Source organism: Sphaeramia orbicularis, chromosome 14 (genome assembly GCF_902148855.1).
Source record: "Sphaeramia orbicularis chromosome 14, fSphaOr1.1, whole genome shotgun sequence".
Lineage (NCBI taxonomy): Eukaryota > Metazoa > Chordata > Actinopteri > Kurtiformes > Apogonidae > Sphaeramia > Sphaeramia orbicularis.
In genome coordinates this window covers 26,117,558-26,145,060 of record NC_043970.1, presented here as the reverse complement: position 1 = coordinate 26,145,060, position 27,503 = coordinate 26,117,558, and the positions used below count along the sequence as shown (strand labels likewise).

Genomic DNA, 27,503 nt, shown 5'->3' with positions numbered 1-27,503 from the left:
CACACACACACACACACACACACACCCCTACACACACAAGTACACAAAGTGGCCTAAACAGTTTGTTAGCTGTCCTAAAATAAATAATTCAATGTTGCTCTTAAGTTCGTTAAAAGAGAATACGAGTTTGCCCTCTTGTTAATGTTGCACTTCATGTAGAAATTTTTTTGTTGTTATTTTTATGCAGAATGTGAACTGACAGAACTGTGATTTGATTTTTGTTGTTTGTTCAAAACTACTTGTCAGGGAAAAGTGCAATACTAATGTTTAAAATACATTTAGTAATATTAATGATTTATTTCATTTTCTGTTTTATTTATAGCAGCAGAATTATATTTTTCCTGTTTTTCTATATTCTATTGTCTCCAAAAATTGAGGGAAAAATTTTCAAAAATTCAGAAATGCATTAAAGATATTTTGAGGGATTTTCTTCCTTCCCGTACCGAACCCAAAAAAAAAAAAAAAACAAAAAAAAAAAACGTGGCTTTCAAAACCGAAAACATATGGAACCGAAAATTTTGTGTACCGTTAAATTATTAATCATTTTTAACATTGAACCTTTTATTGTGCTTTAACTTTAACCCATAAAGACTCAAACAGCCACTGGCAACCAAAATCATCTACTGATCTAAACAGTTTAATACCTGTTGAACCACTAATTCTATGTACATGTAAATAACTGATATAAAATGTACTTTATCATCTTTTCATGGTCATTAGATATGACCCATTTGGACGTTCGGGGACGGCCGTGGCTCAGGAGGTAGAGTGGGTCATCCAGTAACTGAAGGGTTGGAGATTCAAATCCCGCTGTGTCCTAGTCATGTGCTGTTGTGTCCTTGGGCCAGACACTTCATTCTCCTTGCCTCCAGTGCTAGTCTTCACACTGGTGTATGAATGTTCAGTGGTGATCAGAGGAGCCATAGGCGCGAACTGGCAGCCATGCTTCCGTCAGCCTGCCCCAGGGCAGCTGTGGATACATATGTGTTTACCATCACCAGAGTGTGAGAGAATAATGGGTTCACTTTACGTGCTTTGAGTATGCATTCATAGAAAAGCGCTATATAAATCGAATCCATTAATATTATTACTCAGTGGCTCTGTAGTGAATGTGGAAACATTGTCGTCTTCTAAAACATTGATTCCCCGGTAAACCCCATGGAGTCTGATGAATAACAGTGGATGGAGACACTTGTTTTTATTTTCATTTATTGACATCTGTGCTGAGAAAGTCACTTTTTCTTAAGTTTTTTCTTTTTCTGATATAATAACCCTGAACTTTAATCTGAGTTTTTATGAACATCTATATAATCAGTCAATCAAATATGAGAAAATACATTATTTACACTGAGAAAACGCAAAAGAAGGAGGATGATATTACAATCAATGGTGATAAATCACTTAAGAAATGTTAAATATAGAGAAAAATTGATATGGGAACTGCCACAAAAGTAGCACTGGGTCTTTATGGGTTAATTGTGATGTATTTTCTTGTAACCTATGGACTATGGATGCAAATCAGCATTTTAGCTATAATCCAGCAAATTTACATCTGACGTTTTCTCAGTACAGATACTCATTTATGTGTACTGTCTCTACCAAATACACAAATAAATACATACATACATAAATACATAAATAAATAAATAAATAAATAAATAAGACATTTCTGAAATGTGATCCTAAAAGTAGAAGCCCTAATACCAAATAAACATGTTTAGGTAAGACAGCTAAGATTGACCAAAATCCTAAGAATAATGGTATGGAACTAAACCTAGAACTCACATGGTCCAAATTAGTTCATCAACCAACCCATCAATAATATAATAGATACATATAACAGATGTAAATAACAGTAAGCGGAGGTAAGATGACATTTCCACACCCACTTTGGGTATTCAAGATTTAACATCTTTTAACAAAATGTGCTGCTACAGACAATGACATTTTTATAATATTTTCAATCTCATTCCATGCCTGAGGGCCTCTACAAGCCACACTAAAGCTGGTACATTAGATTTTACATTTTTTTCCCATAATAAATTGCTTTTTTCTAGTCGTATATGTGTGTAATTGAAAATTAATTGGAACAAGTTCACACAGTCTATCATTGAGCTCAAAGAGAACATTGTACATTACAGAAGCATTGTTAAAGATATTATACTCGATGAGCTTCAGAAGGCTGTAGCTGTGGTAGAGAGTCTGGAGGGGCATTTACCTTCAACCATGATACAACAGAATTTTGGTCTGTAAAATCTGTAGTTTTTACAAATGACTAGTGTTATGGAAAATTTTGCTCTGCTGCTGGTGAATAATGAAATGGAGACTTCTGCCGGCCGACAAGATTTTATTTCTTTGCAAAGAAAGGTCAGTTCTGCAAGCGGCGATTGTGATGAAAAGACAAAGAGCTTCTCACAAGATCCACCTTTTATAGGGTGAATCCCATTTGCAAGTGACACCTCCAGTCTCTTCAATGGACCTTTTGATTGAGTGATAGGGGGGTTTGGGTAAAGATATGGGAAAGTTATCAGGCAGTGTGGGGTATTTGGGAAAGTTAGCATACAGTGGGGAAGGGTTTTCAGGAAAGGATATGGGAACAGAGAAGGGAATTAGATAAAGAAGTTAAAATTCCATTACACTAGGAAAGGTATTGCACTAAATGATACAACAGTAATTTCATATGAGGTTCAAATAAAGTTGATGCAATTTTTAAGGCAGAAATAGCTTCACTTGAAAAATAACATGACATATTTTTCATATTATGTTTCATTTAGATATTATTTTCTGTCTTTTATTTTTTTCCTACTCTTTATGGTGGTATTTTTCTTTTTTTAATTTAGATGGTTTTAATTTATATTTATCTTTGTGCTCTTTCACATGGTATGAATGCAAACAGGATTTTGTTCACTTGTTATTTTTTATATTTTGATGCTTACTGACTTATATTATCTTTATTAAATGTCATGTTTTTTCTCACAACTTTGTTCGTTGATTTTTAAAGTATTAAACATACAAGTAAGAAACAGAGAAAACACATACGCATAAAAAGTATCTTAAAAAAAACAAGTACAAACATACAAATATAGTGAGAGAAAGTTGCACAGAGCAAACTCACAAATAGTACAGAATATACACCCACATTAGCACAATAATTGTCCTGATATGGGTTTGGTTTAACAGTGGCATAGAAATGACAGCATTGGAGCTCACATCGTGAGGTTAAATATGGTCTTTTTATTATTCATTTAATTTGCACAGAATATCCAAATTGTTATATGAATTGATATGTGGCTGTAGCTACAACTGATAGAAAAGACAAAAAGATGTGATATAGTTAGACTCATGGAGCGTATATGAATATACATACAGTATGATAGAAGATGTGTTCAATGACGGTTTCAATGCAGTACTGTTGTGAAATGTCTATTTTATATCTACATCCTCCAAACAATCTTCCCATGGTATCACTACCACTCTGGACATTTGATATTTAGATGATTTCAGTGCTGGAGTATACTTATCTAAACTGTGGGGGAGTGTAAAAAGTGAAAAGACAGGGAAAAAAAAAATCTATCCACCCCCACAGTATCTTTTTGAAGCTCATCTTCTGCAATGGAGAATCAGAATAAAGAGACAAAGACAGCATGTGCAAAAGAAGGAATAAGTTTAAAACCAGCTCTCTGTTTGCCTGCTCGTGCAGACAGGTGCCGAACAGTTTTTTTCTTCTGGTTTAATTAAGTCTAGTGTGCGACTGAGACAGGCAGAGCAGGACGAGGCAGCTGCAGAGTGAGAGGGAGGTTTAGCTGGAACCTTGACCTTATTTTACATGTTGAAGTTAATGGAAAGGAACAAGCACTGTCATCGCCGTTTCTCTCCTCTCTTTGGGTTTTGTGCTAACACACACAAATGTAAAAATGTGCTCACATGCTCCCGTTTGCCCTTGAAAATATCTCTGAAAAATGTTTTTCTTTCTCCCCTTCTTTCCACCGACTAATGCATGTTATAAAATCAAAGCTCTTTGTCATTTCTGAATCTCAGCCCTCTCAATGTGACTCACTGTGTCTCCTCCTGTGACTTGTAGGTGGTGACCTCGGGAAAAAACAGCAGAGGATATCACTATATCCTTGCCAACCTGGTAAGAGCTTGCAACATGAAACAACACAACAAAATTAAAAAGAAAAAAAACACTCAAAAAAACAGTACAACAGCGCTCAGTGTGATGCAACACAGCGCAAAGACATGCAACACTCTTAGTAGTAGACTATAGTTGAGTTTTTCCCAATGCGTGGCCAGACTTACTGAATTTAGGGAAGTAATTAAACAAAACAACGCACTGAAATAGCACATGAAATAAGCTCATAATTACTATGCTATGCTACTAACCAGTAGTTCTCTTTGCTCTCAGGGATTTTCCAACATGAGCCTGGACAGGGTCTTTTCTGGTGGAGCCAACATCACAGGCTTCCAGATCATCAACCCAGACAGCCCCATCGTCCAGCAGTTCCTCCAGCGCTGGGAGCGCCTGGATGAAAGAGAATTTCCAGAAGCCAAAAACACTCCTCTGAAGGTCAGCGTGATGTAGCTGCTGATAGTGTAGTTACATTTTATTTAACATCTTCAAAGATATTTTTCTTCCTTGTTCTTTTTACTCCTGAGTTTTAAGGCTGTAAGGTACGTCTGCTGAAACCCCAAAATGTGTCAATCTGAATCTTTTCACCGAGACGGTGTTTAAATAACTTGTCACCTGCTTCAACGGCAGAAGCTTTCATACTCAGACAATTTTTGTGTCAATCATAATACAAGGTTCTGCTGTTCTTACCTTTTTCTCTCAGTAGTGCTGCTCTCTATGCGAACCGAGGGCCCTGTTAAGATAATGAACTTCCTGTGGTCACGTAGCGGCTTTGCACTAGGTCTGTATGATGTAACTGGTGTGTCACTGGAGTTTCTTGTGGGTACTTTGACTCAGTACACATCAGCGCTGACCCACGATGCCATCATGGTGATTGCGGAGGCCTTTCGATACCTTCGGCGGCAGAGAGTGGACGTGTCTCGAAGAGGGAGCGCGGGCGACTGCCTCGCCAACCCCGCTGTGCCCTGGAGCCAAGGCATCGACATAGAGAGAGCTCTCAAAATGGTACGACTGTAGCACTGTAACTGTAAACAGCACTGATTTATGTTTTCAGTGATATAAGACAACCTTTTCATACTGTAAATATAAAAATTAACAACCTGTTTATCTGTTTGCATCCACTGCTGAGTAGAGAAGAGTAAACCTTTAATGTCTCTAAGGGGCAACTTGGCTTGTAGATAGCAGTCAATAAAAAGTATGACAAATTCACTGCAAAAAATGGAATTTCAGATTTAAAAACAAAAAGCCTAGTTTCTGGAAAAAGAGTATTGTCTATTTGTCAAGACAAATAATCTCATTTACAGAAGAAGTTTTTCATATTCCAGTTAAACCAGTTTTTCCAGTTACAAGCTAAAGCAGTGGTTTATACACAGCCTGGCCAAAAAAAAAAGTCTGGTCCATCTGGATTTAACTAAGCAAATAGTTCCAATCCTTCCATTGGATTTCTGCAGTGATTAAAATGTTTCAGCTGCAATAAGTTCTTTGACTGATGCGCTGAGCAACTTCTGATTTCTTAAACAAACATCGTGTGTAGCAAACATAAAGATTGGACTGTGTTTCAATTGAAAAAGGTCATGTGGTCCGATGAGTCCAGATTGACCCTGTTCCATAGTGATGGGTGCACCAGGGTGAGAACAGAGGCAGAGGAAGTGATTACCCATCATGCCTAGTGCCTACAGTTCAAGCCTGTGGGGGCAGTGTTATGATCTGGGGTTGGTTCAGTTGGTCGGGTCAATGTTCACCAACATGTCCACAAACTGATGGAAATAAATGTGACATTACATAAGAACTATTGCATGTTATAAAGAAAACTCAAAGGACCAGGTTGTGCATATACAGTGCATTTAAGTTATGATAATAGAGTAGTCTGTAAAGTAGACAGTAGACAGTTTTCCTGAAGTAAATGGTCTGAATACCCCTACAACTGCAAAGCCACATTCAGCAACACTATGGGCCCAAAAAAGGAAAATAAATGACATGTCATTGCATAAACATATTGAAAAAAATCACAGTGTATATCCAGTCCAACCAAATATTAGTGTGTGACTTTTTTTGTCAAGGTTATATATAATATTCCAGCAGAGGAATTTTTAAGAGGGATACCACTTTCCAATTTAAGAATATTAATTGTATCTTAAATAACTGTTTTGTTGCTGTAATTAACTCAACACAACACACAAAATGTGCTCAGATTTAGTTTAACACCAAACAGTTTAGTTATATTTAAGAATACATGTCTTCTGTCCTCTTGTCTTCAGTACAAAGGTATACAGAAAGCAGATTAATGCCTACACTTTTATGAAACCCTGCATTGCCACCAAAACAAATCAGAGAAATCAATAGAAAAATAAAAAATATATAGAATAAATAAGCAGTTAAATAAGAGAAAGAGGCAATTGGGACTCTGAGTCACATCCAAAGTCATTCTATTAGTTTAAGAAGCCAATAGCCAAAAACATAAAAGACCTGAGTTTCTTGCTCCCCCAGGGAATTAAAATCGCTGTTGTTGATGGAAGAAAATTAAAGTCACAATATAAAGAGATTGCACTGAGATGACCAGAGACTTCTGTGTGGCTCTGATTCAGTACAAATAAATGATTTAAGATGACTTTACACATTCACAAGGCAGATCAGAAAATGCTAAAACTGACATTTTGAAGAAGAGATATGAAGACTTGAACCCCACATTTGTGATATCTGTTGTTTGGAGAAGTGATGCTGAATCTCTGTCTGGTACATGTCAGGTCCAGGTACAAGGAATGACAGGAAACATCCAGTTTGACACGTTTGGACGAAGATCTAATTACACAATCGATGTGTATGAGATGAAGTCAGGAGGCCCCCGCAGGGTAAGTGAGCACCGAGCCTCAGGCGGACGCATTTTAATTGAATAATTATATATTTTGCAGTCTCACATATCATGTACCTGTGCAATAGGAACTGGTTTAACATCTACAGATTCCATGTATGTTTTGATCAGAAATTCTCAGCATGTTGTCAACATTCAAGTCAGGGTCGATTCTGATTTGAACAGAAGCTGCCAGTAGCTTCACTGTGCAGAGTCACACTAATTCATGTGAGCTCACATTCCCTCTGAGATTTTAGTCTGGAAAACATCCACCCACAGTCAGTCAGGGCCTGCAGACAGAAGCTGAGCCAGTCTGTAAACTTTTGGGGTAAGTCTTAGATGATAGGGTTAAAATTTGCTCAACATAAGTTTTTATTATTCTTATTCTTATTCTTTTTCTTTTCCTTTTTCTTATTTTTATTCTTATTCTAATTCTTATTCTTATTCTTATTCTTATTCTTATTCTTATTCTTATTCTTATTCTTATTCTTATTCTTATTCTTATTCTTATTCTTATTAGTTGTCATTTGTTTTTAGCCTGATGTTTTACAGGTTAATCGGGTATCTTTGTATGAGCATATCTTGGTCCTCAATAACATTTATGGTCTGGCTTTGCACAATAATTATCTGACATTTTGTGTGGGGTGTATGTATGTGTGTACAATGTTTTAAAATTTTGTTTTTAGTATTTTCATCAAAGAACTCATCTCACACAGCCTATTAGGTTACATTCTTTGATGAAGCTCTTGGTGTTTACACTGCTAAGTTGTCTCTTGAGACACATTTTGCAGCTCTTCAATCCTGGATTAAAATCTTAACTTTACTAGTTATCATTAACATATCTGCTAATGTAAGCAAGTAAACATTTTTATATGAACATACACTAAACAACGCACATATTTTCCAGCCCTTATTAGTGTGACGCTGACACTGACTGACAGCCAAATGTCAGACTAAAACTCAAACAGAAAAGAGCCAATAAGTGTGAACCCCAGCACACATTAGCTCTCAGCTTCACTGCATCTTTCTGTCTACAAGCGCAGACACATGTCTAGTCTCACGCATCGGCTTGCTAAACGAGCCAGAAAACAAACATCAACTCGGTAAAAGCGAACTTGCTCATAAAAGTAATGTAGTTATTTAACTTGTCAGCTGCGGTGCTTTGAGCTGTCGTAAACTGAACCTGCACTTTCACGATCTGTCAGTTGAGCTGCGGAATAATTAGATATAATTAGTAGTTCAATAATTAATTGATGTGGTTTGTTGTCGACTGGTTTGAAAGCCACGGCTGATAAAAAACTCTGTTGATATTGTGTCTCTGTGACGCCGCTGGCTCAGCTGTCAGTCAAACATTAGCCGACAGCAGTGTCTGATACATTTCCGAATAAGTTTTCTTTGTTGAAAAATGTAACTTAACTATTAAAAATAACATCAGCAGCAAACAGGAATATATTTTGCTATAGCATGTCCTTGTGTTTCAACTGTCCCCACATGATCCCATAGTCCACGCCTGTAACTGGCCTTTGGATAATTGGGAGTATCACTGCTGCCAGAACACACAAACACACACTCACACACAGACAGATCCACAAAGCACTATGACCCTGAACTCTGACAAGGGCTCCACAAAAGCTGGCACCAAAATGGAGTGGCCTGATACTGTCTATATAGCTCAGCTCACTGGACAACATACAACACAGCGGGCTGCACATCCAAACTCAGTGTGAGACAATCTGCAGTGACAACAGAGTGAGTACTGTGAGTTAAAACTACCAGAATTTACAGGTTTCCTCTTGGCTGAATGCATCAGAGATAATCATATTGCACCAACAAGAGTCAGCAGATACAGGCGAATGTTAGTGTTTGTGTAAGACTTTACCATGTGTGCTATGAGTAGTATTATTGGAACCGGCAAAACAACTTATTGCACCACCTAGATAAGGCACATTTAGACTATGCAGTTTGTCTTACTAGTATTACATTTATCAGTCTTCGAGGTAACTCTTGGTGCTGCTTTCTTGTTATATAAGTGAGCATTTGCTGAGCCAGGAATAGATTACTCCTACTCCACTGAAGTGTAGATCAGGTGAACTGAGAAGCACCACTACAAGCTTTTAATATCGTCGTACATCAGGCAAAGAAGCGACTCTGACTCCAGCTATGTTACAGATAGAGCCGACCAACTCACATGTACTTGGAGGCTCTACTGTAAAGATGCCTTTGTGTTTCTTGTGTTAACTGTGTATCTCTGTGTCGTTTTCAGATCGGCTACTGGAATGAGTTCGAAAAATTTGTTTATATAATGGATCAACAGGTCACCAACGAGTCCTCTTCTGTGGAAAACCGAACAATTGTGGTCACTACTATTATGGTACACTCTCAAACAGGTTCTAAGTGTTTCACATTAAGATTTCTGCCACTCAAGGTCAAGGTGTCCATTGTTGCAATCTGTCCTGGGAGGGTAGAATTATTTTATTTTCAGTTGCTTTCCATCCACTCACTACATGTTGAAACAGTCGATTCACAAAGAGTGTTTCAACTGTATCCGTGTGGGTGCCAAAGCATTTTGAGTTTTTTATATTACAGTGGGCTGTTGTAGTAGTGACGTCACAATAACGGCTTTGGTAATGATAACTATAGAGATAGACACCATCGTATTTACATTCAGTGCATACGTAAGTAAAAGTGTTTCCCTCTCATTAAGTAAATCGTCAGTGACGCTGGAGACAGATTAGTCGAATTAGAAATGACAAGAAATGATCTGCACGCAAGGAGGACATAAACACCCACAGGCTGCAGCCTATGGTTGTTTATCTCTTGGTTCAAGTTTACTTTCCTTCAAGTTCAGAAATCAATTTCAATACTGCGTGTCAGCTTCTCAGAGTCAGTTTATATCAGGCTCAACTTAGACACACCGTTAAACTAATGACGGGTACATTCACATTCAGATAAAGTCACTGCAGGTAAGAAATCATTGGTCATTTTTAAATGTAAGATAAGGTACGCCTTATCTTACATTTAAAACCATGGCCTCCCGTTCCTTCTGACTTTGCCTATTATGTTTGCATCTTAGGCAAATTCAGAATGTAATGATCATACATGCCCATTTCAGTGTTGACATTGTCTTCATAACCAGGTCAGACAACAGGAACATCAGCGCGACAGAAGACGCACAAAAGAAAGCTGCCATTGTGTTATTTTCTCACTGTCAGCCATGCCTTTAATTTGAGTAAAGAAAACTGTTATTTTACACACATCATAGTCATCTCATTAATTTCATGTTGCTTTTCTTGATTTCCAAAAGTTTGAAGGAAATGCCATATTTAATGAAAGTGCATCCTATTATTATAGGGTGTGAGTCTTTCATTTTTACCTTTTGTAACATTTTCATGAGAGCAGAAGCTTAAGCATAAAGAGTAGATTTGGGAGCTGTGTAAGTGCTGGATTCATGCATAAGTATCAGACACACAATCTGAAGTCATGAGAGAAAATACAGAAATAAAGGGGAGTCAGATGGGGAGTCAGACAGATGTGTAGATAGATGCTTTTGCAATACTGAACTGCTGTCGCTGTTGCACTTTTGGCATTCCCAATGTGATGTGCACAGTGACATTTAAATGAAGCGTGAAAGTAAACATGTTCTACATTGTAAATGAGTTCCACACAAACATTTACATGAGTAACACAGCACAGAGCTAATCTGAATGCACCTACTAATATGTAATCAAGCAAACAACCAGCAGATTATTTTATTGTCAAGACAGAGATGAAGCAAAACTCAACAATTAAGTCTTCATTGGTGACATAATTACTTTAATATGTACCTGTTGTTCATTAGAATAGAATAGGTTTAATGTTTTTACTGTGTTAAATGTCGAAGTTGTCACTGATGTTTACTTTATGAACTGGAAAAGTGCTCCATTCAGTCTGTCCTGTCCTGTGTGTTACGCTGATGCAAAGCACATGCAACCCCCGTCTATCGCCCATTTCTGCAGATTTAGATTTGTAACGAGGTTAGCATGAGGGAGCCCTGGCATCCTGCTTCTCCTCTTTTTTAATGTCTTAGATGCTTTTCTCCTCCCACTGGCCCAGTCAGCCTCTTTGCTTCAGCGACGACCTGCTTTTTCAGCCTCCCCAGGTCTTTAGTAGCGTGCAGCGTGGCTCTGTTTAACCCCTGCTGCTCTGTACCATTTGCCCCCCTTCCCTACCCTACACCCCCCTCCCCCATCTGTCTGTCTGTCTGTACCATGTTTGTGTGCATGCTATAGTACCAACAAGACCTCGTGTCACCCACAAGGTCTTGCCACAGGTCAGTATGTGCCTTGTTTTGCTGTGAACTCAGATTTGTGTCTAATTAACAGGAAGCTCCATATGTGATGTACAAGAAAAACTATATGCAGATGGATGGGAATGACAGATATGAAGGCTACTGTGTCGATTTAGCTTCTGAAATTGCAAAGCATGTGGGGATAAGATATAAGCTGTCGATAGTGCCGGATGGGAAGTACGGAGCCAGAGATCCAGAGACCAAGACGTGGAATGGGATGGTGGGTGAACTGGTTTATGGGGTAAGTACACATAAGAGCACATAAAAGGAACTGCTTGATCATTTATATTTCTATTATTATTTTTTATATCATTATTTTTCCATTTTTGATTCTACTACATGATCACTTTCATCTAAGTTAACCCTACAAATGTGGCTAAATGTCTGTAAAAATATACTATAAAAAATGACAGGTTTCATTTTCAGCTAAAAGGGAGATTCTACTTACACCTGTGGAGTGGGATAGTGATTATTTATGCCCACACTCACTATAATAACAGAGACAATTCACACCTGTCAGCCCAGGGTGTTGTGTACGGTTGTACAATATGTTCCTTCTTCTAACATATAGTGAATTTTGTGAAAACGTCTATTTTTTAACCCATATCATGATCTTTTCCTAACTCTAACCAAGTAATTATAGTGATTAAACCAAAGCAAACCTCTACTGAAAACTGAACATGAAAAAATATAGTCTCTCGGTGCCAGTTCTAGGTTAGTTTCAAAGTTCACAATTTGCCCGCGGCTCTACAGTGTAAAACAAGGTGAGAATTAGAGCTGCACAATTAATTTAATCGCATTGTCAACCTGTACAATTATATAATCACAGCAGGCTTCAATTTAGTAGTCCAGTATAATGTGTTTCTGGTGATATTTCAGATTCAGGACAGATCTGAGAGAAGTACTATGTAAAAATTAAAAGTAAAAATCAACACTTATTCTAAATCTATTGTGTCTTTCATCTTGGTAGATGGTAAGATGGGAAAAATATCAGTAATCTGTGTGTTTGCCTTTATAACTGACCAAGTACACTTCAAATGCAATCGCAAAACTATCCACAATAATGGCTTTTTCATCAAAACATGAAAAACAGCTTAAGCCTCAACTTTCAATGGATCTGCTCCAAAACCTTAGTGGTTCATCTTTGTCCTACATCCTTTCCACTAAGTTAAATGAAAATCAGGGCAGCAGTTTGTGTGTAATACAGCCGACAGATGAGGGTGATCATAGAACCTACTTAACAAAATATAACAAAGATAAAATGAGAAATATCAAAGTTTCATGCAGGAATTGAATACTAGTACTGGTTGAAAGTCCTGTAACTGGCTCAGTTATTTACCACATCCATGGCCCCAAAGAAACCTATGTTCAACGTGTATTTTTGTGTGCTTTTGTAGAAATGGTTAAATTAAACTAGACATGATTAAAGTGAATATTACACTGTAAAATCTCCCATTTCACTCAGTCCTCTCGAGCCAGCATGTTAATCTACTGAGCTCCTCTAAAATCCACTTTTCCTTTTGTTTATATTCAGCTCATCCATGCAAAAAACATGCAGTTCAAAATGTGGAGTTTTAGCTGCAATGCGTGTGGTTTGGAAAACACTTCTTCCACTGTAAAATCACCTCTATCTTGTGGATCACTCACACTTGGATTGGCTCTAACAAGATGATTTGCATCTTTTATGAGACCCCAGCTGCTGAATGAATAATGTTAAAGATATCTCACGGCAGAGTGAAATCTAAAAGATCTGCATGCGAGCAGTGCTTCAGTGTAGGTTTCTCGATTTAACACCTGTGCTTTGGAACACGTTACAGGCTGCTCTGCTCTCCTGTAGCCCCTGCATTAATAATAGAGTAGCTCAAACTGGGAGAAATGGCCCCTTGCTGTAATTGACAACCCCCTGCTATATTTCTACACCTACGCTGCATTTATATGACCATTAATTAGTCATTCAGATGTAAATGAACCCATACAAGAGTGAGTAACGGACATGTGCTTTGGCTATGATTCCTCCCAACTTTACGTAAAAAAATGCAATTATTTACATTAAGTATTTTCAGATTTTTGCATTAAAAGATCACTGCAAACTGAGTTACTAATTGATGAGCCTGTCAGACTTTGTAGATGCGGTAGATGTGACTTTAACAAGTTAATTTCATGTTCTTCTTACATAACTGCCTCCACCTCTGTTTTCCAACCCTCTACTTGATTCATGAGGGAGATTTGGATCAGGACAAAGACTTTAGCCAACACAAATGTTACATGACTCATTCTTAAATGTTAGATTCCCTCTCACTGGGCTTTTTTTTAATATTAAGTGCATTCAGCATCACCATGTCCAACCTGTTTAATCCACAAATTCTCATTAAAATGCATTTGAAATGTATTAATATTTCTTTGATATTTTGTTAGCTTGTGGAGTTTGATCTGTAAGACTAACTCACAGTGTGCCTGTTCCCATTTTCACAGAGAGCTGATATAGCCGTGGCTCCTCTAACCATAACGTTGGTACGGGAAGAAGTGATAGACTTCTCTAAGCCCTTTATGAGCTTGGGCATCTCTATAATGATAAAGAAGCCTCAAAAATCCAAGCCGGGGGTGTTTTCCTTCCTCGACCCGCTGGCCTATGAGATTTGGATGTGCATAGTATTTGCCTATATCGGCGTGAGCGTGGTGCTCTTCCTGGTCAGCCGTTTCAGCCCGTATGAGTGGCATCTGGACGAGAACGATGAGGCCAAAGACCCTCAGAGCCCCCCAGACCCTCCAAATGACTTTGGGATTTTTAATAGCCTGTGGTTCTCCCTGGGCGCCTTCATGCAGCAAGGATGCGATATCTCACCAAGGTTGGTTGTTCTGTCCATTTTCCACCACCTCACAGTTGTCCTCATCATCTCTTTGCATTTTATGGTCCCATACGTAACTCCATCCTGCCATGGTGCATATAGGTTATTTTGAGCTTTGGTATTGCTGCTATCCTCTTCACTTCATGCTTGACTTCACTGCACTTTCCCTCCTTTTCTCTCTTCATCCATTTGTTTTCACGCTGCATGCTGGCAGTGATGCTTTGCATCCACAAAATAACTTATATCCACCATGTTGAGGGCTGTAAAATGCACAGGGGTCATTATATTTCATTCACAGGAGTTATATCATTTCCTCATGACTCTTGGAGGGTTACCGTGTTTTTGCTGCATGTCTCATTTTACGGTCATCATCTTGGTGCATATAATGTATTTTGTGTAGAAAAAGCCATCATTGTTTTTAAAAAACAAAAAAAAACATGTTGAATCATCGTACCCACATCATGTACTTTTCTAACAGTCACCATCCAATCATCCCTTCTATTCATGCATCCATCTCTTTTTGCGTCACTGTGATGTCCCTGGCCTCGGCTCTAAGGATTCCGACCTCTGTCATCCTTCTTTTATGAGACTTTCGTGAAGCTGGTTGGAAAGCAACAAAAAAAGTTTTGAGGAAGGATTTGGATTAGCCAGACATTGTTGGAGTATTTAAGAATCTGTTGCAAGTGAAAAAGGAAAAAAGCATCCTTTTTGTGAGATATTTAACTTTCTCTTGGTTTTTATTATTTTAACATTTAGACTGTACTGGACATACTAGGAAAAAAAAATTAATTTCAAGGAAGGAAATTAGCCTTTCTTTCTCTTTTTTTTTTTTTTTTTTTAAATAATAAAGACACTTATATTTGGCATTAGAGCATTAATCTCATTTAAGAAAATGTGTGACTTTTAACTTAATAAAGTATCAAAGTTAACATTAAAAAGTTGTTTCTTTTGTAACAACTTTTCTTCATTTTAAGAATCAAAGTACTTTATTTACACAGCCTTTATTTACTCAGTTTAATGATTTTAAGTTTATCTTAAATAACTAATAATAAAAGTATAGCCAGATTTCTTTGGCTATACTTTTATTCTCATTTACAATTTGTTTTAATTAAACAATATTTGTTTTGTCTCTAGCGAGTCTGGGTACATTTATTATCAAGATCAGATGCATAATCATTTCACATGACAAATTAATGCTATAAAATACTGTTTACCCAAGACTGAAGATGAAAGAAGGCTGCTAATTTCCTCCTAAGTTTTCTGGCAGAGTTCAGTTCTTGTTAAACAAATGCAAGTGAAAGAACAGTACAAATGAAAAGCTTCACACTGTCTCTATATGGAGGAGTCTGGCCCTCTCAGTGGGACACCGACACTGTGAGCTGTCCCATTATCCAACTGCTAGTGAGACGGATGTCTGCTGAACCTGACAGTTATAGTTCTGATGCTGCAGGCTAAATTTAAGGCCAGATGCCCTTGTCTGAAGTTGAGAATATTGCCTTTTAAAGCAATGAAGAGGCATGAAAGTTGTGGAAAGAATTGCTCAGATATGTGTCTGCAGAAAAAGAACAGAAAATTAAGAGTCAGGAGTCTTATTTTGGCTCCAAATTGAAAGAATTTTTGTTCATGTCATTGTTATTGTCTGTTCTTTTTTCACAAGAAGTATCCAAGATAGGTTTCTATTGTCTTACAGAGAATAATAAAACCTTTGTGATTCTTATTCTTAGATATGAGAACACATGTAGAAGACAAAAATGTTTTAGTGATATTAAAAACAGCCTGCAAATCAATGAAAAATGTAATAGAACAATATGATGTATCAGAGCTTTGTCAATCTCCAATGCAGTGTTGCAGAGCTAAATGACGCTCGCTTTTAGATTAAAATGTGAGTTCTTCTGAGAGCAACAGATTAACCATGGCGTGTGTGAATGAAGTGTGTATGAAAGTTGCACCACAGAGAATAGTCAAAATATGTTAAAATACAACCCAGGGTTTTAAAATGTGAAAAACTGATCAAGGCCCAGTGAGCAGAATTGCAGTAAAAGCAGTTTAGTTCATCACAGGCTGGCTTCAGCGATAGTCTCATCTCATGGTACTTTCACTTCAGATTTGTTCTGTCCCCTCTGGTCTAAATTTGCGGTGGAAAGTGGTGCATTTTACAGCAGATGAATGAGATCAAACTAAACGCCTGCATTCAACAGCAACATTTGGCTTTAAACCAACAGAACCCAGAAGGAGATAAGTGACCTGAAAAGCATGGTGGTTACAATACATGGTCAAAACATGATAAACACGTGCTAAGAAAAGATTTCAGAAACATTAAAATGAATCGTGGTGATAAAACATCAAAATAAGTAAATCAGCAATAACACTGAGACATTTAAATGTGTCAGCTTGAAGTGTGGACAAAATAACCCCTGAAGACAAGTAAAAAAGACCTTGCAATATTGATCATTATTGTGATATGAAAACATAAATCTAAATTTATTGTTGTAGTCACAGTAATTTGGTAATTTTAAAAGGAGGCTCATGAGGATCCAAATAAATAAACAAACAGCACATATCAGCACTCAGACTGCAGTGGCTGTGGACTGGTGTTGTCCTGGCATCATACAGAGCTGGCATTATCCTAGTGGATTGAGACAGCTGCTGGCTGAGCTGTTTTGGCTCCCTGCAACAGTCGTTTACCTGAATATGTTTCAAAACTAAGTGTAGACACAGCTATTTTGAGTTAATGAGCCGTGTTATTATTTTTAAAGAATTAATCAGCTGTGCAGGCAGCTGCGTTGAGTTAATGATACTTTAAATGAATTTATGCCCATAACCATGGACCGCTGGATCTGCAGATGAACTGAAGATGGGTGATATTTTGGCTCTGTGTTCTTATCAATGAGTTGTTGACGAAGTTTTTCCAAAACTGTCAAACTCTGCAAATTGAACACATAGATTTTTCAGCTCAGGTTGAACTTCATCTGAACTCAGTAGTTACTTTGTGTGTTGTGAGGTAACATGAGGATTCTAGACAGAACCAAAGTGTGTCTAACATGAGGAGGTCACGTCTACTCGATACTTGAACCGCTCAGTGAGCTCAGTATTGGCCTGAGACACATTGGCGGATCGAATCAGTGCATCCCCACTTCTTCTTCTTCTTCTTCTTCTTCTTCTCCCTGTTTAGATGTGAACCCACTGCTCTCATGTTTCTGTCTGCTGTGTTCATCCCCTCAGGTCTCTGTCAGGGCGCATCGTCGGAGGAGTGTGGTGGTTCTTCACTCTCATCATCATCTCCTCCTACACGGCCAACCTGGCTGCCTTCCTCACCGTGGAGAGGATGGTTTCCCCCATCGAGAGTGCAGAGGACCTGGCCAAGCAGACAGAGATCGCCTATGGGACATTAGACTCAGGCTCCACTAAGGAGTTCTTTAGGGTGAGTGTTTCAACTGGTTGTCATCTTTGTTGTCACAACACTGTATTTATACTGCATAACAAGCACTGCTTTAACAGTGTTGTCCAAAAGGAGCACAGGTCTCTGGAGCTCTCCTGTTGGTTTGATGTATTACCTGCCAGATAATAAGTTGAATGAATAATCAATAATAGAATGATATTGTTTCTCCTGAAACAGCACTTTCAGAGGACTAATATTAGATCTACAATTGATTAATTCTGTGTCCTATGAAAGAAAGCAGGGCCAGATCTACTAAAGAAATGCGTGGCTTTTTCTTCCGGTGCAAAGGAGGTAAAAATGGAGCTCATAATTTACAGTAAAGGGTGGAATTCAACTGTGCTGCCAAGCAAATAGCATCATAGTGCACCTGTTCCATTTGCATGTATGTAAATTAGGGAGTATTTATACATTCGTTACAAAAGCAGCTCCTTTCTTTGCAAATAAACCTTGATGCAAAATCCCTTTAATTCAGAAAACGTTACTGAGAATTACCACATGCAATTTGGCTGTTGCAGATACCATATATTAATTGATCAAGTTTCACTCTCTCTGTCTCTCTTTTGTCAAATCTTTATGTTTCTGAGGCTCAAATGATATTGAAGTAATCATATCAAGTGTGAAATCTTCAGTCAGACATTAGTAGGATCAGGTGGGTCTGGGGCTTATCTGGGAGTTTCAGCAACTTAAGAATAAAAAAAAGCACTGATAGAGATTAGTCGACATTATTACAAACACTGCACCTTATTAACCTGCAGTCTGTGTGTATCAGTTTTAGAACATAGCATTAATGACAATTCAGGTCGAGACTGATGTGTTAATAATACTAATAATACTAATACTAATACTAATAATAATAATAATAATAATAATAATAATAATAATAATAATAATAATAATAATAATAATAATAACTGCTGTGTGTGTAAATGTGCAGTTTTGAGATGCTGTGACACACAACCAGCTGTGAGCAGCAAATAAACAGAAATATTGGTTGTAATGTTTCTGTGATATCCCACATACATTCAGAGACACATTAGCAACATTATTTTAAGATTCAGATGTTAAAGGAACCTGAGTCACATGAATCCATTCAATCCATTGTATGTGGATGTTAAACATTACAATGTTTATAGCAAGTAAGACTTCAGATCATTTAGGCTTATGAATGAAAGCAGATTATCTGCCTGGTCCTGTATCCATTTGGCCACAATATGAACTCGTGTCAGAGAGACTTTTTGGCAAAAGGAAAAATAAGCTGCGGTGTATACAACTGGGACAATTATGCTTCCTGATCCAACCATCTGTAAAGTCATAAACCAAAGTTTGATTAGCCTGCTGGCAGCGCCGCTAATATGCAGATTCATTTGTTTCTGCATCACTCAAAGTCGCTGCCAAAACAAGGGCCCAAATATTCTCATCAAGGTCGCACTCAGTGTATAAATGTCTTGTAATAAAAAACAGATAAGGCAGTAGGATTAAAAAAAACACTGATTAATGTAATTTGATTTATAGTGGCCATTCAGAAAAGCAGCAGTGGCAGATTTAAGATAATTTTGAATCTCAGAAGTTCTGCAGGAAAAAGTTGAGGATGTCATTTTTCTCTGTATTTGGAGTCTCAAAAAAACATCAAAGTGGAAGTAAAACATGTCACTATAACTCCAATTTGTCGCCCTCTGTCACAAAACTGCAATCTCATATGTTTTTAAAGAAGCGTCCTTCCATGGAAATGGAAATGTCATTCACATCCGATGTCCAGCTCTGAGCTGTGTCTATTTTTAGTCATCGTCAGTCTCCGGCTGTGATTGCCCCCAGTGAGTCTGAGACGCTGTTGGTCTATTGGCGATGTTCAGGCTTCACTGTTTTGGTTTGAGGCTTCACATATGCAGTTATAAAACCAGAAGCATCTTCAAAAGTCTAACAAGCCATCTGAGATTTACAGTTAGTATAGATATGCTAAAAAGCAGTGAAATTATGGGACTGACAGTCCAGCTGATCTCAAGAGGAAAAAGCAAAAGAGAAATCAACAATTTGGTTGCATTTTCATTTTCAGGAGGATACATTCCTTTTCCAGTTTTCATGTTTAACAGAGTAAGGGACTGATTTTTTCTGGAGGAAATGGAGGCATGTGTAATGAGAGCAGTGCAGTTTCTGTGACCCGGCCCATTTTTAAAGGCGTTCAAGCAGAATAGCACGGTCTACTGTGCCAAGCTGAACCGAGGTCTTAAAGCACTCAGTGTGGAGGTGGTCATTTGTAACTGACTGTCTTCTGCACTGCAGAATGCATTGAAACATTACATATGAGGAATGTGGCTGTTCAGTTAAGATTGTGTTTTGGGAAGAAAATGATCATCAAAATAACTGAACTGCATCACATTTGAAAAACGAGGGAGCAGTTTTATGCTACATTTTATAGCAGATATATTCTTTCCTAAAATCATAAGCAAGTATGGGTCTCATGTCTGATTTTATTGCGTAATAATTCAAACCTCTGACAGACCTGGAGTAGAAGTGGTTTTAATATGACTGGATGGGCAGAAAACAGATGAAAATTTAACCCTCAAAGACCTGAACAGTTAGAGACCAAATGCATCCATTGATTCAAAACGTGCAATAACTTTTGAACCATTAATCCTATCAATACATTGAAATAATTCAGGTCAAATGTAGTTTCTCAGCCTTTCAGCAACAGCAGATATGTCTTTTTTGGACTCTTTGTAGTGAATGTGGAAACACTGTCATTTTCTGCAACATTGATTCACCAGTAAAACCCATGTTTTTCCGTGGGTTGTAGACATTTGTTTGTAAGTTCAGATAAGGATATATTTTTCTGAAAAGACATCTTTTCTTGGTTTAATCAGTTCTGACAGAATAACCTTTGAATTTACTTGTAGCTTTTATAAACATTTCCATGATCAGTCAATTAAATATAGGAAAGTACCTGGTTGTCACTGAAAAATGAAAAATACGGAGAATAATATCACAGAGTATATAATAAATGATGACACTGGAAGTCCCCGTAAAAATAGTTTCAGGTATTTAAGGGTTAAACAGAACTGCAAAGTTCGTTACAGATTTTGTATTGTTTGCAGAATCTCACTTTATGTCAATAACTTAACGTCTGCATGCTTATAATACAATCACAACCACATTACAAGCAATAATTCTGTTACTAAAAAATTAACTTCTCCATCTGTCTTATTGACTTAATGAGACGGTGAAGTAAAAAAGAAAATGGTGATGATTTGGATGTTAAATGTAAAGCTGCTGAAAATGCCCTTTTGACACGGCTGTCGGATGTTTTTAAATAAAAATTAAAATGAAGATATTTCATAGCAATTTTTTTAGAGGCTTCCTGGTGAGTCACCGCCTTAACAGCAGCGTCTTCACTCTCAGGATGCGTTAATTTATGATGCATTTGTCAGGCTGTGATTTGTCAAAGATGGGTACTGACTTCAACCTGACTGACACATTTTCTGGCTTTGTTCCTTTAAACTGGAAACGCTATTGTGAGCAGCAGTTATTGAAAAGTGATTAATGGGAACCTACACTTGTTATTAATCATTAAACCTTATGATTAAGAGGAGCTGTAAATACCTCACAGCGATCGTCAAAGAAATACGTGACTTACAGTGCTTTTAATGCAGTTAGCATGCAGCTGTGGGTTATATTTCTGTACGCATAGATGGTAAGGAGTTGACATGACAATTTAGTAAATAGAAAACGGTGGAGGAAAATTCAGGAAGTTGTAAAGAAAAAAAAAAACGTGTGCATTTAACTTCAATTACAGAGTTGCTGCTTGACCAGCCATGGTCTTATTTAGCTATTTAATTGATTTGTTCCCCCTGAACATGAAATAAATTTAGGTTTAATAGGATATTTCTCCACATAACTAAGAGTTACACATACATAGCATTCATGTTAACATAACCCAGAAAAGAATTGCCGTTTTCACACTCTGGTCAGACCTGTCATCAGCTATTATTGTCATGTTCGCAGTGTTTACATGAACACTCAACTGAACTGAAATCGTGCATATGTCAAGTATGATTCACTTACTAGCCTGAGCCCACAATCCATTACGTCTTAGATGAATTATTTATGTTGTAGTACACGACGCTTGGCTGACATACTTTGTCAATTCCCTCTGTTGCTTTTCCATACTTTCACCTAACAGATGCGATTTGAAGTGACTCAAACTTCTGAACAGATATTTGTGATGAAACTAGGCTCGCAGACAAAAATTGGAAGGAAGACATGTGATGGAGTCCTTTTTTTTATCAAGGTCTAAGCATTACAGAAAACACAACAATGAAAAGTACTTCATAAGCTTTTGGTTGTGTCTTTAGCAAAATATTGTATTTGTAGCCATGTAAATATAGAATCTCTATTACATAACAAAGATCATATGAAATCTGAAGAGGTTCAAATATTAAAGTTTCATCCTAAAGTTTTCCTCTGAAGCATTACTTCCTCTCTCAGAAGGTCACATTAGCCCAGTCTGCTGCAGTTTCTATATTTTTACTCCTCTATTGTAGACAGCTGTGTACTCCAGCTCCCCTGTGACCGCCGATCAGCCTCTTGCTGGCCATTTTTAGCAGTGTACTGAGTGTCAGAGCAGCGCTGCTCTGTGTGCGTCTGAAGCTGCTCCAGCTGGCGGCTGACTCGGCCACAGAGGTGAGCCCATCAGTCCCACAGAAACCAGGTCAAATGTGACAGGCACAGGAGCGACCGGAGACACCGTCTAGGAACAAATAACAACCGTTTACTCTGCCTTCATATGGGTTTAGCCATGTGATAATATCATCCATGCATTTTCTAAACTGCTTATTCCTCGTGAGGGCCGAGGCGGTGCCGGAGCCCATCCTGGTTACCCATCCCGGTTACCTATGGGTGAAGGCCAGATGATAATAATGACAATACAATAGATGGCATCATGGTAATAATATGAATAGATGCTGTTATGATAATGCATCCATGACACATGACAATGATGTGATTTCTACCAAATCTATGCAGAAATATTCAGTTGTTAAGGGATTTATTGGCTTCTTTGCTTAAAACATGCCTCTTGCTCGATCCCTCTGTACTTGATATTCCATGGTCGAGGTCTTTCCACAATAGGTCCCCAGTCTAGAGGCAGCAGCATTAACTTGGGTGCACATACAAAAGCACAGCCATGCATGTACGGTATATATGTTTATGTATGAAGTCTCACTTATGCACTTACTTTAGAGGAGTTACATTTGACTGATTGCCTTTGTCTTTAAGGGTTCATTTAACCTCAAACAAAAACGAAATCATGATATTGTGACTCCAGGATTAACTGCTAGAAGGAGCACAAACGACGGAGGTCAGGTGTTAATATTGATATCCAACATGACCTGCAGTTTGTTTCTGCTGCGCTGCCAGATTGTCAGACTTCAGGCTGCTGGCAAAGGGCCATCTACAGCAGTCTTTGCATTTAAGGAGCAAAATCATCCTGAGTTACACATGACATAAAAATGTTTCTACTCCCTACGTTTAAAATATCAGGAACATTGCGCTCCAGTGAGGGGTTGACTTGAAAAAACACGTATAACGTCTGCTGTCATGTCACAGATCAGAAAGTGCAGCAGCAGTTTTATCCAGTGTGGTTAAGAATTTTAAAGGAAGGATTTCATTTTGGGAAATACACGTTAAATCCACTGATTTCCATTTTTGTCATGAGTCATATGAGATCAATCCTTCTCTTGTGTGTGTTTGTGACTGTGGAGCTGGAGGTAGCAGGTGGTTAGCTTAGCTTTGCAAAAAGACAAGTGCAAACAGCGAGTCTGGCTCTCTCCAGTGTCCAAAAATACACCCACCAGCACCTGTAAAATTCATTTACTGGCATGTTGTGGTTTTTCAATAATTCAAGTTTCATTTGGAAGTGAGTTACCATTATTTCTCAATAACCCACTGACCATAATTTTGTTGTTTCTTACCACCAATGACATTCTATTCTATTCTATTCTATTCTATTCTATTCTATTCTATTCTATTCTATTCTATTCTATTCTATTCTATTCTATTCTATTATATGTCTAAGTCTAACACTACATATGATTTATACACAAGTGTCTGCCCAAGTGTGAAATAAAAGTTGTTTTGTAGGTATTTTAGATAATAGTAATTTCCTGGAAAATGATTAAAACAAATGATGCATCCTTCACTCAGGGGTCTATACAAATTTTTCATCCAGTAAAATGCTTTATTGTTTTTTTTTATGTCCCCTTGAAGAGGATTTATTTATTTATAAGATAGCTTGTATATACTGAACTCTAATCCAACCTATAGCTTGTATACAGTTTCACACTGTGGAAGCTGTTCTTTCCCTATTCAGTGCCTCCACCACTCCTTGATGATCATTCCTCCTACTTGAGACCTGGAGATCAGACTCAATGCGTCATCTTTCCTTTCAGTTCCTAAGGTGCACATTGTGGACAGAGGAGGCTGGTTGAAGGAGCTACAACCATGGATACACAAGTGTTTTTTCACTGATTGGACCTGTGTCATGGTAAAGAGGCAAACAATAAAACATGTCACGTTATACTTGAAAATTTGGTTGGATTAATTCCTTTTTATTTGAAATGATCAAATGCACTATCAACCTTGTGTGATAAATAAAAACAGTGTATGACATCCCTACAAAACCTACTTGACACATGATGCCACTTTGTATAAATGAAAAGTTAATTATAAGTTTACACGCACAGTGTTCTGCTCATCCGACAGATGATGCAGCCGTTCCACATGTCATATTTTAGCAACATTTATTTATAATGACAGCTGTGAAGTAAGGATGTCTCATTTTGTTAAATGCTTGTTGCCTCTGCGCCTTGTCGACTCCTCCATTCCAGTCTCTGGTGGAAGGGACAAAGACATGAGGACAGGAATTGAGGAAAGATGTGGGTCTTTATGGTCTTTTATTGTCCATAGGTGAAGTTAGGCAGTCAAAACACACTGGGCTTTTTCCCCTTCATTTACTTGTACAAGTAAAAGTAAAACACATTCCTCTGTTTCACTGAGACCTTTTTTTCCCACACATTTATTAAACAAGTGATTGCATTTTCCATCTGAGGACAGAACTGGTTTGCTGTTTCTCCCTATATTTTTGTTTTTATGCTAAGCTAGGCCAATGGCTGAATACATACTGAGAGTGGTATTGATCTCTTTTGCTAGAAAATCTTTGCAAGATTGTGAACAAAACTACCCCGAAAAGTCAACCCATGCCAGAGTGCTCTCATGGTTCTTGATGTTTCTTCGATTGCACAACTTAACTGTTTGTTTTTTCTCTTTGTTCCCTGAATGCAGCGCTCCAAAATAGCAGTTTATGAGAAAATGTGGTCATACATGAAATCAGCGGAACCCTCAGTGTTTGCCAAGACAACACCAGATGGGGTTGCCCGGGTACGAAAGTCGAAGGGCAAGTTCGCCTTTCTACTCGAATCCACAATGAACGAGTACATAGAGCAGCGGAAACCATGTGACACCATGAAAGTGGGCGGCAACCTCGACTCTAAGGGCTATGGTGTGGCTACACCTAAAGGCTCTGCATTAAGGTGGGTGGGATAATATAACAATATCCTCCATGTTGTTATAGTATTCCACCTACCCTGATGTCTCCTTTGTCATTCTTCTTCTTCCTCACTTCTTAATTCTTGTTTTTTTCCAAGTGCATTTATAAGTACAGTATTTTGTACTTAGATTTAACTACACATTCAGCCATCTTCTGTTGTGTTATCTATCTGGTTTGTGTCTGTTACTTTCTTTTTTCTCTTAAGGAAAGTTCTGTTATTGGTATATTAGTCATATTCGGTGAATCCATTTGAATGTCAATGTGCACTGTCACCTTCCCCGACCTTTGTTTTTCTCTTTTTCTCTTCTCCCTCCTGGTTTCTGTGGTGCCCTTTTGCTTTGCCTCTAATTTAATTCTGAAATATTTCCCTAATTAATTTGCTACTTAAAATGCTGGTCTGTCACTTGTGATGAATGTTAAGCTGCATGCTGGATGTTTCTATTTCTGATTCAGCGATGACACAATGTCCCCATCCCGCACACTTCAGTTATAAGCAATGTAACCCTCCATGCCACCTCTCTAATATTTAACTTTCTTTGCTGTAAAAATGCTTCTTACCCTTTCACACCAGTGAAATTCTTTACCAATTTGTCCCTTCCGTGCTCCCCTGATGAACCATTGATATTTATGATCACTATTTTTTACTAATATTCTATATTAGATTTCTCACGGACCTGTTCATTTACTTACAAGTTATGTTTTATCGTTTCAAGAAATGCTGTTAACCTGGCAGTGTTAAAACTGAATGAGCAAGGCCTCTTGGACAAATTGAAAAACAAATGGTGGTACGACAAGGGAGAGTGCGGCAGCGGGGGAGGTGACTCTAAGGTCAGCCTCAATGTCACCAAAGTCGGGTATCCTAGAACAGAGTAATCGGCAAGGCTGTCGTCACTGACTGTAGTCTGTGGATAAATGTTACTGATAACTATGTTAAATTGTAATAATGCAGCTGTGATCCAGTGGGAACCCTTTACTTGGCTATTGGTGGAAAAAAGCCCAAAAATGTCAGATGTGAGATGAGAAAATTTAATTACTAAGGGTTTAAGGTTAATATTGTGTAGTTTCAGTGTTTTGGCCCGTGGTTATGAAAGCCAGAAACCTTCTTTCACTCTGGTTTTTATTGCTACAGGCCAACATGAGAGCTGTATATCTGCAGGGTGTTTCATATTTATGGTAGGATTAAAGCTAATCTCATTTCACAAGATCAATACCTCCAGGTATGAACGATGTATGCACTCTCCAATCTGCCGCCTGGGTGTTAGGGCAGGCACGGGGAACAGCGTTGTCTTGAGGGGACTAAGCATCGCAGGCAAACGTGAGAATTCTAATGACTGAGTGACATCTAACGGTCCAAACTTTCTGTCCAACATCCTCTCACCAAAATCCAGTGTAAGACTGACAGAAACCTTTGGCTGGTCTTCATCAAGACCAGTCAAAGTCTTTCCATGGCCACCCTGACCTGGTAAACCTTACAGTAGAGTGTAAAATATGACCAGGGGCCCCATTTGTACAAGATTTGATTAAAATTTTACATTTATATGATTATGAGCTAATTCACAATAACAGTGAAAGAGCTACATTCACATCTTACACTGCAAAAATTAATTTCAAGAAAGTCAATAAGGCTTGTTTCTGGGAAATAAGCCTTGTATAATCTCATTGTAAGAACATAGAGCTCAATGTCTTAATATCTGCTCTAATATTTATCTGGATCTAGCTGGCAATGATCTAAAACAGTAGTTTATATAATATCAGGAGATTCTTCTCCATATTTTAATTCCTCAGCTTATGAATATATGACAATTTGCTATAATATTCACATTTTTTTCCTTTTTGTCAGGTCCATTATGGTCTTTCAGTGTCCAAACCTTTATTCTACTTTTAAAAAATGTTTTCACACAAGATGTACTGACCCCATTGGCAGATTTTTTTTTCCTTAATACAAGAAAATGTAGTTCTATTTAAGAGAATGTAGACTATTTTTGCAGTGTAAATGTTTTAAAAAATTATATTATAAGACATTATTGCTTTCTTAGGTCTGACTGGTATAAATATTAATATCCTAATGAGATATTTCTTCAATCAAATCTGTTGTACAGTTTTTCTTAAAATGAGGCCCCTGATCTTTTGTTTCAGACGGCGGGGCGCAGTAATAGCCCCACTGTGGATCCATCTCTGCCTCTGCTCTTCAGCTTGCATCATGACCTCGGCACACTGTGAAAGAAGAGACAGGCAAACTTTGCTGCTATCGACTGGAGTCATCCATTCCTGAGTGAGTGGGATATGGATACTACCGGTGCGATAACACAAAGACGCT

The 27,503-nt window shown here is 37.9% G+C and overlaps 1 protein-coding gene across 4 annotated transcripts in view; it reads left to right on the top strand.

The window, feature by feature from the left end:
- LOC115433028 (glutamate receptor 3-like) overlaps window positions 1-27,503 on the top strand; it is a 115,575-nt gene that overhangs the window by 76,341 nt on the left and 11,731 nt on the right. For 3 of the 4 annotated variants that reach the window (XR_003937296.1, XM_030154211.1, XM_030154213.1), the window contains exons 5-14: window positions 4,082-4,135; window positions 4,406-4,567; window positions 4,967-5,134; window positions 6,874-6,978; window positions 9,241-9,348; window positions 11,339-11,545; window positions 13,777-14,150; window positions 17,373-17,571; window positions 24,922-25,169; window positions 25,900-26,014. Coding sequence is in view for 3 of the 4 variants with exons in the window: in XM_030154211.1 (XP_030010071.1) it covers window positions 4,082-4,135; window positions 4,406-4,567; window positions 4,967-5,134; window positions 6,874-6,978; window positions 9,241-9,348; window positions 11,339-11,545; window positions 13,777-14,150; window positions 17,373-17,571; window positions 24,922-25,169; window positions 25,900-26,014 (1,740 nt within the window). In the remaining variant the exon portion in view is untranslated. The remainder of the gene's footprint in view (window positions 1-4,081; window positions 4,136-4,405; window positions 4,568-4,966; window positions 5,135-6,873; window positions 6,979-9,240; window positions 9,349-11,338; window positions 11,546-13,776; window positions 14,151-17,372; window positions 17,572-24,921; window positions 25,170-25,899; window positions 26,015-27,503) is intronic. The other variant, XM_030154212.1, reaches the window with a different exon arrangement.